Source organism: Delphinapterus leucas, chromosome X, assembly GCF_059928025.1.
Source record: "Delphinapterus leucas isolate spDelLeu-1000000601 "Yukka" chromosome X, BTC_Dleu_Yukka2, whole genome shotgun sequence".
NCBI classification, from domain to species: Eukaryota; Metazoa; Chordata; class Mammalia; order Artiodactyla; family Monodontidae; genus Delphinapterus; species Delphinapterus leucas.
Genome location: NC_143150.1, coordinates 1,030,669 through 1,043,326, shown reverse-complemented (window position 1 = coordinate 1,043,326; position 12,658 = coordinate 1,030,669). Strand labels below are relative to the sequence as shown.

The window sequence follows — 12,658 nt, the reverse complement described above, 5'->3', positions numbered from 1 at the left end:
TTCAGTTTCTCTAATAATTTGTGTTTTCTGTTTTTACTTGAGTCAGTTTTTAATAATATTTTTCTGAGAATTTGCCTATTTTCACTAAAGTTTTGAAATTCACTCAATATGAAGTTGTTCATAGTATTCTCACGTCATTAATCTCTGATGTATTTGCAATTATTACCTCCTTCCTTTGCATTCTTAATATTGTTTATTTGCATGCATTGCTTTCTCTTGATTGGTTGCGTTCAATTTTAATCTCTTAAAAGAGCAAATTAGGTCGGTGTTGATTCTAATTTTGTGGTTTATTTTGTTAATTTCTGTTCTCACCTTTATTCATTTTCCTTTCATGGGGTTTATTTCTTCAATTTATTACTATGAAAAATTTCTAATAATCAGCCAAATTGAAGAAAATGTGCTATGAACACCCATACACCTACCATCCACATTCTACCACTAACATTTGACTACAATGGCCTATTTGTGAGTCTTTGGACTGAGGATTGATGTCTTTCATGAACTGTGAGAAACTGACATTATCCCTTTACATATTGCTTCTCTATTTTTTTTCCTATTATCTCCTTCTGTAACGCTGACTGGACAAATGTTTGACCTTCTCGTACTATCTTCCATTTCTCAACTTTGTTTATGTTTTTATCTCCTTGTCCTGACTTATCAGTAACTTCAAAACTATATTCTAGTTCACTAAATTACTCTTTGGGTTCAGTCTGTTTAACTCACCCATTGAGTTTCTAGTTTCATCCCTATTTTTATGTCTAGAAGTTCTAAATGGTCTTTTCTAATCCACCTGATCTTTTTTTTTTTTTTTTTGTGGTACACGGGCCTCTCACTGTTGTGGACTCTCCCGTTGTGGAGCACAGGCTCTGGACGTGCAGGCTCAGCGGCCATGGCTCACAGGCCCAGCCGCTCCGTGGCACGTGGGATCTTCCCGGACCGGGGCACGAACCCGTGTCCCCTGCATTGGCAGGTGGACTCTCAACCGCTGCGCCACTAGGGAACCCCCACCTGGTCGTTTTTAAATAGTATCTTTTGGCTCAGTCCAACTTTCAACTCCTCATCTTATTTTTTAAATATATAAAACATAGTTTTTTTATATGTGAAATCTAATATTTCTAATAATGACTTACTTCCCTAGGTGATTTTATTTTTTGTAATTCCTATTGATTTTCAGGATTTGCAAGTTCTCAATACCTTTGGCCCGAGAGATCCCCTTTCCCTTCTTGGCAGTTGAGTTTTGGATTTACAAAATACAATTTAAAACTATATTCTCTACCATTTTAAGATTATTTTTATATGGTGGTCATGCGGTTTTCACGGTACCTTGCCTACTGAAGTGCTTCATCAAATTTAAAAAAATAGAACAGGGACTTCCCTGGTGGTGCAGTGGTTAAGAATCCACCTGCCAATGCAGGGGACACGGGTTTGAGCCCTGGTCTGGGAAGATCCCACGTGCCATGGAGCAACTAAGCCCATGCGCCACAACTACTGAGCCTGAGTGTCACAACTACTGAAGCCTGCGAGCCACAACTACTGAAGCCCTTGCGCCTAGATCCCATGCTCCGCAACAAGAGAAACCACTGCAATGAGAAGCCCTCGCACTGCAACGAAGAGTAGCCCCCACTTGCCACAACTAGAGAAAGCCAGCATGCAGCAAAAAAAAAAAAAAAAAAAAAATAGAAAGAAAGAAAAAGAAAAAGAAGAACAAAGCTGGAGGAATCACACTCCCTGATTTCAAACTATATTATAATCAAAGTAGTGTGGTGGTGGCAAAAAAACAGACGCATAGATTAATGGAACACAATATACCCCACAAATAAATCCATACTTGTATGGTCGATTAATCTATGACAAAGGAGGCAAGAATATACAACAGAGAAAAGACAGCTTCTTCAATAAATGTTGGGAAAACTGGACAGCTACATGCAAAAGAATCAAACAGGACTACTTTCTCACACCATATATAAAAACAAATTCAAAATGGATGAAAGACAAATACCAGACCTGAAACCATAAAACTCCCTGAAGAAAACATAAACAGTATATTCTTTGACGTGGGTCTTAACAATATTTTTTGGTTATGTCTCCTCAGGCAAGAGAAAGAAAAACAAAAAGTAAATAAAAGGGACCACAACAAACTAAAAAGCTTTTGCACAGCAAAGGGAACTATCAATAAAACAAAAGGGCAGCCTACTGAATGGGAGAAGATATTTTCAAATGATACATCTGACAAAAGGTTCATATCCAAAATATACAAATAACAAATACAACTCAACATCAAAAAAACAAACAACCTGATTAGAAAATGGGCAGAGGACCTGAATAGACATTTTCCCAAAGAAGACATACAGGTGTCCAACAGATAGATGAAAAGATGCTCAACATCACTAATCAGCAGGTAAATGCAAATCAACACCACAATGAGACATCACCTCACACCTGTCAGAATGGCCATCATCAAAAGAACACAAGTAACAAATTTTGTGAGGATGTGGAGAAAAGGGAGCCCTCGTACACTGTTGGTGGGAATGTAAATTGGTGCAGCTGCTATGGAAAACAATATGGAGGCTCCTCAAAAATTAAAAATATGATTCAGTAATTTCATTTCTGGGTATTTATCGCCCCCCAAATACAAAAACACTAATTCGAAAAGATACATGCACTCCCATGTTCAGTGCAGCAGTATTTACAATAGCCAAGACATGGAAGCAACCTCAGTGTCCATCAATAGATGAATGGATAAAGATGTGGTATACAGATGTGTATATATATTTGTGTGTGTGTGTGTATGTACATGTGTATATATATATATAGACACACACACAATGGAATGTTACCCAGCCAAAAAAAAAAAAAAGACAAAGAAATCTTGCCATTATGACAACATGGGTGCACCTAGAGGCTGTTATGCCAAAGTGAAATAAGTCAGAGAAAGACAAACGCTACATGATCTTACTCATACGTAGAATCTAAACAAAACAAAAACCAAAAAGCAGGGGTTTCCTTGGTGGCGCAGTGATTAAGAATCTGCCTGCCAATGCAGGGGACATGGGCTCGAGCCCTGGTCCGGGAAGATCCCACATGCCGCGGAGCAACTAAGCCCATGCACCGCAACTACTGAGCCTGCACTCTAGAGCCCGTGAGCCACAACTACTGAGCCTGCGAGCCACAACTACTGAGCCCACGAGCCACAACTACTGAAGCCCATGCACCTAGAGCCCGTGCTCCACAACAAGAGAAGCCACCACAATGAGAAGCCAGCACACCACAATGAAGAGTAGCCCCCGCTCGCCGCAACTAGAGAAAGCCCGCATGCAGCAATGAAGACCCAACGCAGCCAAAAACAAAAACAAAAAAATGAAAACAGACTCACAGATACAGAGAACAAATGGGTGGCTTCCATAAGGGAGGGGGTGAGGAGTGGGCGGAATAAGTGAAGGGGATTTGGAGGCACACACCTTCATTATATAACCCATGGGAATGTACTCTACAGTGTAAGGAACAGGATCAATAACATTGTAGTAAGTCATAGAGGGACAAATGCTTACTAGACTTATCACGGTGATCATTTCATTCATGTATGCACATGTCAATCATTACGTAGTACACCTGAGACGAACAAAATGTTGAACATCAACTATATTTCATTAAAAAATAAAGTAGTTAAAGAAGGATAGGTGACTTTAATAAAAGAAAACTTGTATTTCAGCCCCTAGCTTAAATTTTTACATTCAGATAAGAACTTGTCCTCAAAGAGAAAAAAATTATGCATATGATTATGTGCAAAATTGAAACTGAATTATATTAGTTCTGTCTACCAAATGGGTTGTTTTGTGGAACAAGTGAAATAATGTAAATCAAAGTCATTTGAAAATATCATATTACTGAATTTAAAACACACAACTGAATGAGATGGGATAGGCTTTAAATTCATTTATGTGGTGGTTCCCTCAGAGCTACCTTCCTTCAGCCAGTTTTCTGGGCTCTTAATCTACTGTGTCATATTGCCTAGTAATGTACAGAGACAGTCATTAATCAATGATTATATACAGGCAAGAGACCAATCCTGAATTACGCTGTTAATGAAACAGTGGTCTTTCTCACAACCTCAAAGATCAGAAATAACTGCTAGTGTCTGGAATGATTCTGCACTTGCTTCTATGAGGCTATAGATTCACTTCCCTTCTCTGTTCTCTGGAGACAAAGCACAGCTGGGCAGTATCTTTTATAAGAGTGTTTTCTTCTAGAGGCTTCCCAAGGGCCATTACTAAGTGTGAAAAATATTGGGAATACCACAGCAGACTGGATATGAGTCACTTTCCACCTGCATATGGGTACTCACAGAACAATCTGTCAAACAGAAAGGCAAAATGAAGCATTTAATTGCTGCTTCACTGGAGATGACTGTTTTGAGAATTTTAAATGCCTGTTATTGTCACGTATAGGAAGGCAGAGTTCTCTTCTCAAAAGTATATAGTCTCAGTGCCTTGAACACTGTCCTTCTAAGATCTCTTTTTCAAAATTTCATAGTTTAAACAGAGATTCTCTCTAGAGTTCCCTACATTTTAAAGTTCTGGCTAAAGGGCCTGATAATTGCCAGAGGTGCTAAAAGACCCCCTTTCTCTTCAGTAACCCATTCTCAACAGAATCCAAAGTAGAGAGAATGGAAGGGACAACAGAGGGCAGGAGGAGAGATTGAACCATAAATCGTTCATCAAAGGATCGAGATGTCGGGTCTCTGTGCACTCTGGGCCACAGAAAGACTCTACCAGGAGTCTCCAGAGACTAGACCCATCCATGACCCGGGACACTGGGCCACCCTCCCAACGGGACTCTAAGTGATTCATCTTTGGTAAAGGTTCGGAGGCAGTCAGGGCAGGGCTACCCGGTGGTGTGGTGGAAGGGGACATCCAATGTGTGAGTTTTCACAGCTTAGACTCTGGACATCCAGGAAGCTACAAACCTACTGGAGTCAAACACAATATCCCAGCCATGGTGAAAAGAGTTGCTAGCATTTCCATTTTCCCATTACACGTTGCAGCCCTGGGTACACTTAAAACTGTGGCCTCAAAGTGGTACGAGGCGCTGAATATTGCAGGAAAGAAAACCGACTTCATAACAACTTGTTCCCAGTCTGGAAAACATTGTAAGCTGGTATTACAGTCAAGTAATTGTTTTAAGATTGCACAGGACTTTCTGAATGCTATGTTTCCTTTACAGTGAACTGATAATATAGATTGGGGTGAAGAATAAGAAGAGTGTGAAAAATATAGGATTACCATTTGCATGTAGCTTTGTTCCTCTTCTCTGGAAACAGAATTGGCAAAAAATCTTGCAGGATTAATACCATTTCTTTCTGGAGAGAGAAAGCTGGTTCGATTGCTAAGAACAGAAATATAGGTGAGGTCAAGGCAATGTCTTACAGCTGCTCTGAAAGCCAGCCAAGAACTGACATGGCCCCTCTGGGCTTTTGGCCCTCGCCCCCACTTCCCCATGCAACTTCCTCTGGCCAAAGCAATTCCTGAACCAGGAGAGAGACTACCCCGCAGCTGCCGTCCTGCTATGGGGAAAAGGGTTCCCAATTCTCAAAGGCTATTTTTTTTCCAGGCCCTCCATGTGACACAGCTCATGAGCTTTCTAGAAAGAGACCAAGGCATCATATCATTTAGAGAAAAACAAAACAAAACAAAAGTGCTCCTTTGAGGCTCTCTTGTTTCCATTCAAAGTAACCAGGAAAAGTAAGGAAGTGTGGTCATTCCTTTGGTAGGAATCCACTTTCATCCAAGGCTCTGCAGTTCTGTCTGGGAATGCAGTTCACTGCAGAATTCTGCTTTACAGAGCCGTTGTGTCCTGTGGCATATAGGGTGAACTAAGAAACTCCCAGGCCAGGCTCAGGACTCTGAAATTCCTACAAGGACTCTGAAATTGCTACAAGGTGAGATGAAAGAGTGCAGATACGTTTTGGGGTTTGTCTCCTGAGCCCATGTGAATTGGGATTGAAAAAGAACCTTTCTCTGTTGGTACTAGGGTTGTAGCATGTAAGTAAGGATCTAAGGGACAGCCATCTCAGGCCGTGAGGATTGTGCAACAGAGAAGCAGATGTGAGAGACAGGTTCCCAGCAGCACTCTTGTTCCCGATTCCATTGTCCTGGGAGATTGACTTATGGTCCTTCCTCTGTGACCTACAAAACACTTCCAGCTCGGGATAATAAATCCCATCCCTCGTTCGACTTAAGCTAGATCGAGTGGGCTTCGACTACCTTTAATCACCGAGGCCTGAGTAACGCTGGGAGTGCACCAGATGAGGCCCCTATGAGCAATCAGACTCACCAAGGCACAGTGCGGGTCCTGGTGAGAGATGTGTGTTCCCGGATGGTGGAGAGGCTTTTCAGGTCCAGGGGAGGTGACCGTGCTACAAGATAACACATGACAACCAACATGGTAAGTTCTCAGGGGTTCAAGGCCAGAAACTGAAGACTATAAAACTATGACATTCCATCAGATCCACATTTACTTACAAGCAGTGCCGATGGTGAGCGTGCTTTTTGCTGTCCTACTCTTCCCTGCCTCACTGGGGGTAGAGGGGACAACCACCGAGCCAGTGGCCACATGATCAGCTGGGCTTACATCCAGTCACTACACACTTATCGAGAACTCACTGTCAGGCATGGTTCTAGGTGTCCCAAACTGAAACTGTACCTTTCTTCCCCATCTCTCTGCCTTAGTTAGAGTCATCTTCGGATCTCAGCTCAACAGGTCCTGCTTAGGAGGAAGGCCTTCTTTGACCTCCAGGCAAGATAAGGCCCAGCTCATGGGCTGTCATGAGTTCCTGTGCTTACCCTTCACAGCACTCGCCCACTTCGTGACGATACATTCAGCTGTGATGATCTGATTCGGCTCTAGACCGACCGTGTTCTGGGAGCACAGGGTTTTCTGGCTTGTTCACTGCAGTAGCCTTGGCATCCCATTCCCCCTCAGTTGCCCGACTTGCTGAGTTGGTCGTGAGCGTATTCCTCTATTGCTGCCTTGACCAGCTTGGTTTTCTAGCTCTTTCCTCCACTAGGCCACACAGGTGGAGAGTGTTTAACTCCGCTCCATATTGCCAGTGACTTTCGTGCTGCTCAATCAGTTGTCCGGGAGCCTCAGACCTGCCAGGTGCTGAGCTGAAAAGGACATATGCGTCGTGTAGTCCCCGGGGAGAAGGTCTCTCCTGGCTGTGATGCACCCTGGTCTCGGCTTCACTGACCAGCCGCCTCCTGGCTTCACCCCCTGCCTCTCCTGCTTGGGCCGCAGGGTCCAACCCCGGAGCCACACGTGTAAGAACCAGCCCCTCCTGGCCCAGGCGTCCCAATTAATCCACAACCACACGTCCAACCAAAATCTCTGCGCCTCCATCACTAGGTCTTTTAGAGCTCTAACATCCAACATGGTAGCCACTAGCCACATGTGGTTATTGAAATTTAAATGCATTAAAATTAAATAAAATTAAAAACTTCAGTTCCTCAGTTGCACTGGCCACGTTTCACTTGTTCAACAGCCACATTTTCCTCGTTACAGAAAGTTCTGTTGCACAGTGTTGCTACAGAAAAGTCACTGAGCAAAACGACAGTATCTACCTCAAAGTTACAGGTCCCTGTGAAATGGTTTCTGGCCAGCCTGAATGGCTACTTCCTCTAAAGCTCACGAGACAGGGTCTGTTCTCCTCTTTAGTACCTATTGAATAACTCTACTTTTTCTTCCAGGTGGTTTGGACATATCTTTCTCCCTGCTTGCTCGCTCATCTGTGCCTCTCCCAGAAATGTGATTTGACTCGAATTGAAGAGGGGGAGCCTGGAGAGGACCGGGCATAAGCAGACGACTTAGTTCCAGCTCTGGGCGGGGCCACCTGAAGCAGCAGAGCCGGCGACGGAGCCAATGGAGTGTCAGGGGTCGCGGTCACGGTACCAGGTATTTCCTTGGAATCGCCCAGCCCTACTGGGCAGGTGACGACGAGCGAAAAAGGAAGTTGGCAAGTTACCCTGACCTGCTTTTGCTCGTTCCCTCTTCGCCCTCCTCCCTGCCTGTTCCGGCCGCTCACCTCTACGTGCCCCCGCCTCACACACCTCTTCTGCCGGGCGCTAGCAGGCCACTGAGTGACGTGGCATGCGACCAGGTGTGTATCAGGAATCAGTGTCAAAGGCCATTCTTGGCTGCCTTACACAAGGTGGACGCCTTTGTTAGGGAAGCAGCCAAAGATGAGTCCTCTGGAGTGAACTTGGCTCCTTTCATCCTTAGGATCCTCCCCACTCAATCCCAGCCATTTCTCCCTGCCCTTGTGCTTCCCAGGCCTCTGGGCTGGTTTCTCTAGTGTCCCCTTCCCAGAGATGGTCAGGAGGGAAGCTTTGCCACACGGCCACCAGACCTTGCTCCCCAGTCCCACACAGCAGGCCTGGGGAAGTAACTTACGTTTCCTCTGAGGCTTGAGATCTCTATTCACGGGGGGAGGCTCCAGGTCCGCCGGGAGCTTGGGCAATGGGCTGGAGATGCTTCCTGAGCTCATTGGGATGTAGTCGTCAGGGCTGCAGTGGGGTCCGAGAGCAGAGGCGGCGGCCTGGGGGCTCATGGGCACGTAGTTGTCCTCAGTGCTGGCGGAAGCTGGAGGGGACATTGGGAAGAACCTGCACGGCTGCAAGGGAAAGCACAGAATAGCCATGGAAACTGCTTCCAGTGGGCAGCCTCGGCTGCACATGGCATTTCAGTTGCAGATTTTCCAAGAATAACTTTGAACTTCCTTAGGAAAGTCAGACAAGCCTCTAACTCAAGCTCTGCCTCTGGATTTATCGTGTGAGGTAGGTGATGACCCGCCTAGATCTCATGCTAGAAGACAGAGGTTAATGAATTTATGCAAATACTTTAAGTATCATGTGATGACTTCAGCAGGTACCCCAAGTTTGGGGAAGCGTCTGGACCATTAGAACTGGCAGGGTCCTCAGAGCACACAAAGTCCAGTAGCTCCCGACAAGTTTAAGCCTTAATGGGAGACTGGAGGGGTCCTCAGAGATTCACAGTGCTGTCTTAAAAGACATCATGGGAACATAAATAGGTCAGGCTATTTTTCTGGTAAAAATTGAGGCTTAAAGAAACTCAAGTACCAAACTTACCAAATTTAAACTTAGCCGCTTATCTCGGTGTCTTAAAGATTGGCCTTCTACATCACCTGCAAGAAACAAGCAGGGTGGTGAAAAATGCGGACAACATCAATTGACACTAGGCTCCAAGTACCTATGCACCTCAGGGCCCTGTGTGCAGCTCCAGGGAGGGAGAGAGACTTGCTATTGAGTCTAGCTGGGCAGTCAGAACACCTTCCCCCCACAGATGGAAAGCGGACCAGATTTTGAAGAGGTTGCTGTATGATGGCTTCAGTTCTCTCTGTGAACTGGGGAGAGTCAGAGCCAGTAATTAACAAATGCTCGTTGCATTTGTTACATGAATTTTCTGCACTTAGAGATGGTAGAGACAGAGCTGGAGGTCTGAGGAGAGGGCAGCAGGCGTGAAATAGTCCTTGTGATGAGCAGCAGCGTGAATCGGTGACCATGAATTTCTGAAGCAAGAGTCAGCGCCTCAGGTACAGATCCGGAGAGAGAGGAGAGCTGGATGAATCCAGGATCAGACATTTGTGAGACGGGTGTGACATAAACAGTGTGACGTAAACATTTAGAATAGCTGTTGAACTGAAATAGGAGATGTCCAGAAGGTAGCAAGATATATGGGCCTAGATGCAAATGAGACCTGCTCAGAGATGGCAGTCAAAACCTCAGAGGAGAGGACATGATCTAGGTTGTAGATGTTGAGAAAAGGTTAAATATAAAATCCTAGAGACTCTCAATATTCAAAGCGTAGGAAGATGAGCACTGGCTCATGCTGAGAGAGAGCAAGTGGAGGAGGAGGAAAGGCAGGGGCCCCGAACTGCGAGAGCCCACGGGAGGAGACGGCGGCCGGTGGCGGGGAGCACCGCCAAAAAGGGCCCTCAGCACGTGGGCACCGGAGCAAAGTGTCTCCCTAGAACTTGGACATGTGGAAAAGCCAGGCTGCCTCTGAGAAATAAACTGAAGAGTCAACATCATCTTAAAGCAAGAGAATAACTCCCAGCTCAGAATGATGTGATGGAGATTGATGGAATTAAGACCAGACACTATCAAACTCTCAGAGGAAAACATAGGCAGAACACTCTCTGACATAAATCGCAGCAAGATCCTTTTTGACCCACCTCCTAGAGAAATGGAAATAAAAACAAACAAATGGAACCTAATGAAACTTAAAAGCTTTTGCACAGCAAAGGCAACCATAAACAAGACCAAAAGACAACCCTCAGAATGGGAGAAAATATTTGCAAACGAAGCAACTGACAAAGGATTAATCTCCAAAATTTACAAGCAGCTCATGCAGCTCAGTAGCAAAAATAAAAAACAATCAAAAAAATGGGTGGAAGACCTAAATAGACATTTCTCCAAATAAGACATACAGATGGCCAACAAACATGAAAAGATGCTCAACATCACTAATTATTAGAGAAATGCAAATCAAAACTACAATGAGTTATCACCTCACACCGGTCAGAATGGCCATCATTAAAAAGTCTACAAATAACAAATGCTGGAGAGGGTGTGGAGAAAAGGGAACCCTTATGCACAGTTGGTGGGAGTGTAAATTGATACAGCCACTATGGAAAACAGTATGAATGTTACTTAAAAAACTAAAAATAGAGCTGTGACTCAGCAATCCCACACCTGGGCGCATACCCAGAGAAAAACAACTCAAAAAGATACATACACCCCAATGTTCATTGCAGCACTAGTTACAATAGCCAGGACATGGAAGCAACCTAAATGCCCATTGACAGAGGAATGGATAAAGAAGATGTGGTACATATATACAATGGAATATTAGCCATAAAAAGGAATGAAATTGGGCCATTTGTAGAGACATGGATGGACCTAGACAGTGTCATACACAGAGTGAAGTAAGTCAGAAAGAGAAAAACAAATATCACATATTAACCCATATATGTGGAAACTAGAAAAATGGTATAGATTATCCTATTTGCAAAGCAGAAATACAAACACACATGTAGAGAAGAAATGTATAGACACCAAGGGGGAAGGGGGGTGTGGGATGAACTGGGAGATTGGGATTGACATATATACACTATTGATGTTATGTGTAAAATAGATAACTAATGAGAACCTACCATATAGCACAGGGTAACCTACTCAATGCACTGTGGTGACGTGAACGGGAAGGGAGTCCAAAAGGGAGGGGGCATATGTATATGTATACGGCTGATTCATTTTGCTGTACAGTAGAAACTAACACAACATTGTAAAGAACTATTCTCCAATAAAAATTAATTTTACAAAATATTGAAATCATAATCCAAGAAAAGGTCCACAAATAAAGTAACACTTGAATCTAATATTGAAAGGGCCCATCAAGTACCTGGAATAAATAAATGGTCAATTCTACCCAGAATGTAAAATCTATTAAAACATTATATCAATAAAAATGACAGAATGAAACAGATGAATTAAATAACCAGTCCAAAGCTAAAAAAGAACAATAGAGAAAATGAAAAGAAATTATAAAATAAAGATAAAAGCAAAAAATAATAGAGTACAGAGAAACAGTGGAATTAATTTTTTTTTTTTTTTTTTTTTTTGCAGTACGCAGGCCTCTCACTGCTGTAGCCTCTCCCGTTGCGGAGCACAGGCTCCGGACACGCAGGCTCAACGGCCATGGCTCACGGGCCCAGCCACTCCGCGGCATGTGGGATTTTCCCGGACCGGAGCACGAACCCGTGTCCCCTGCATCGGCAGGCAGACTCTCAACAACTGTGCCACCAGGGAAGCCCTGGAATTAATTTTAAAAAATCAAAATCTTGGTTTCCTGGGGAAAAAATATAACCTAAAGGCAACCGACTAGCCAATCTAATCAATAAAAGAGGAGGGCACAAATATGCAAAATAAGAATTGACAAGGAAAAAATTATCATTGAAACAGAGGAAACTTTTTAAAAAAGAGACAATTCTGCATGCCTTTACACAAATAAATTTTAAAATCTAGATGAAATGGATAATTTTCCAAAAAATACACCATAGCAAAATTGACACAAAAAATTTCCAAAGACTAAAATAGACAAAGTTACGAAGATCAGATGGTTTCAACAGACAATTTTACCAAAACTTCAAAGACCAGACAGTCCCAGTGCTTCACAAATTTGGTCAAGAGTTTAGAAAATCAAGGAATATTTCTAATTCTTTTTATGAAGCAAGTATAACTTTGGTAGCTAAACCTGATAAACATAAAATATATCAGAAAAGTACAGACTAATATCACTTATGATTAACAATGCAAAAATCCTAAATAAAATATTAGCAAACGTCACACCCTCTTTGAACCATTACTGTAAAACTTCTCACTACCCTCTCCAAGTTGGGACACACAGTTTTAAGGGTATTCGCCTGCTACGGCCCCCTTTGCCTGGCAAAGCAATAAAGCTATTCTTTTCTACTTCACCCCGCAAAAAATATTAGCAAACAGAGGAAGGTGGTATTACTGGAATGGCTGAATGAGGAGCTGAGAAAAGCCATTCTCCAAAAAACAATGATACAAGTGTACAAAAC

At 43.3% G+C, this 12,658-nt stretch overlaps 1 protein-coding gene across 2 annotated transcripts in view; it reads right to left on the bottom strand.

The window, feature by feature from the left end:
- The window catches only part of GAB3 (GRB2 associated binding protein 3), a 64,551-nt gene that overhangs the window by 9,953 nt on the left and 41,940 nt on the right, over positions 1-12,658 (bottom strand). For both annotated transcript variants that reach the window (XM_089903929.1, XM_089903930.1), the window contains exons 5-8: positions 9,141-9,196; positions 8,446-8,665; positions 6,331-6,412; positions 5,280-5,382 (exon numbers count right to left, since the gene is read on the bottom strand). In XM_089903929.1, the coding sequence (XP_089760055.1) occupies positions 5,280-5,382; positions 6,331-6,412; positions 8,446-8,665; positions 9,141-9,196 (461 nt within the window). The remainder of the gene's footprint in view (positions 1-5,279; positions 5,383-6,330; positions 6,413-8,445; positions 8,666-9,140; positions 9,197-12,658) is intronic.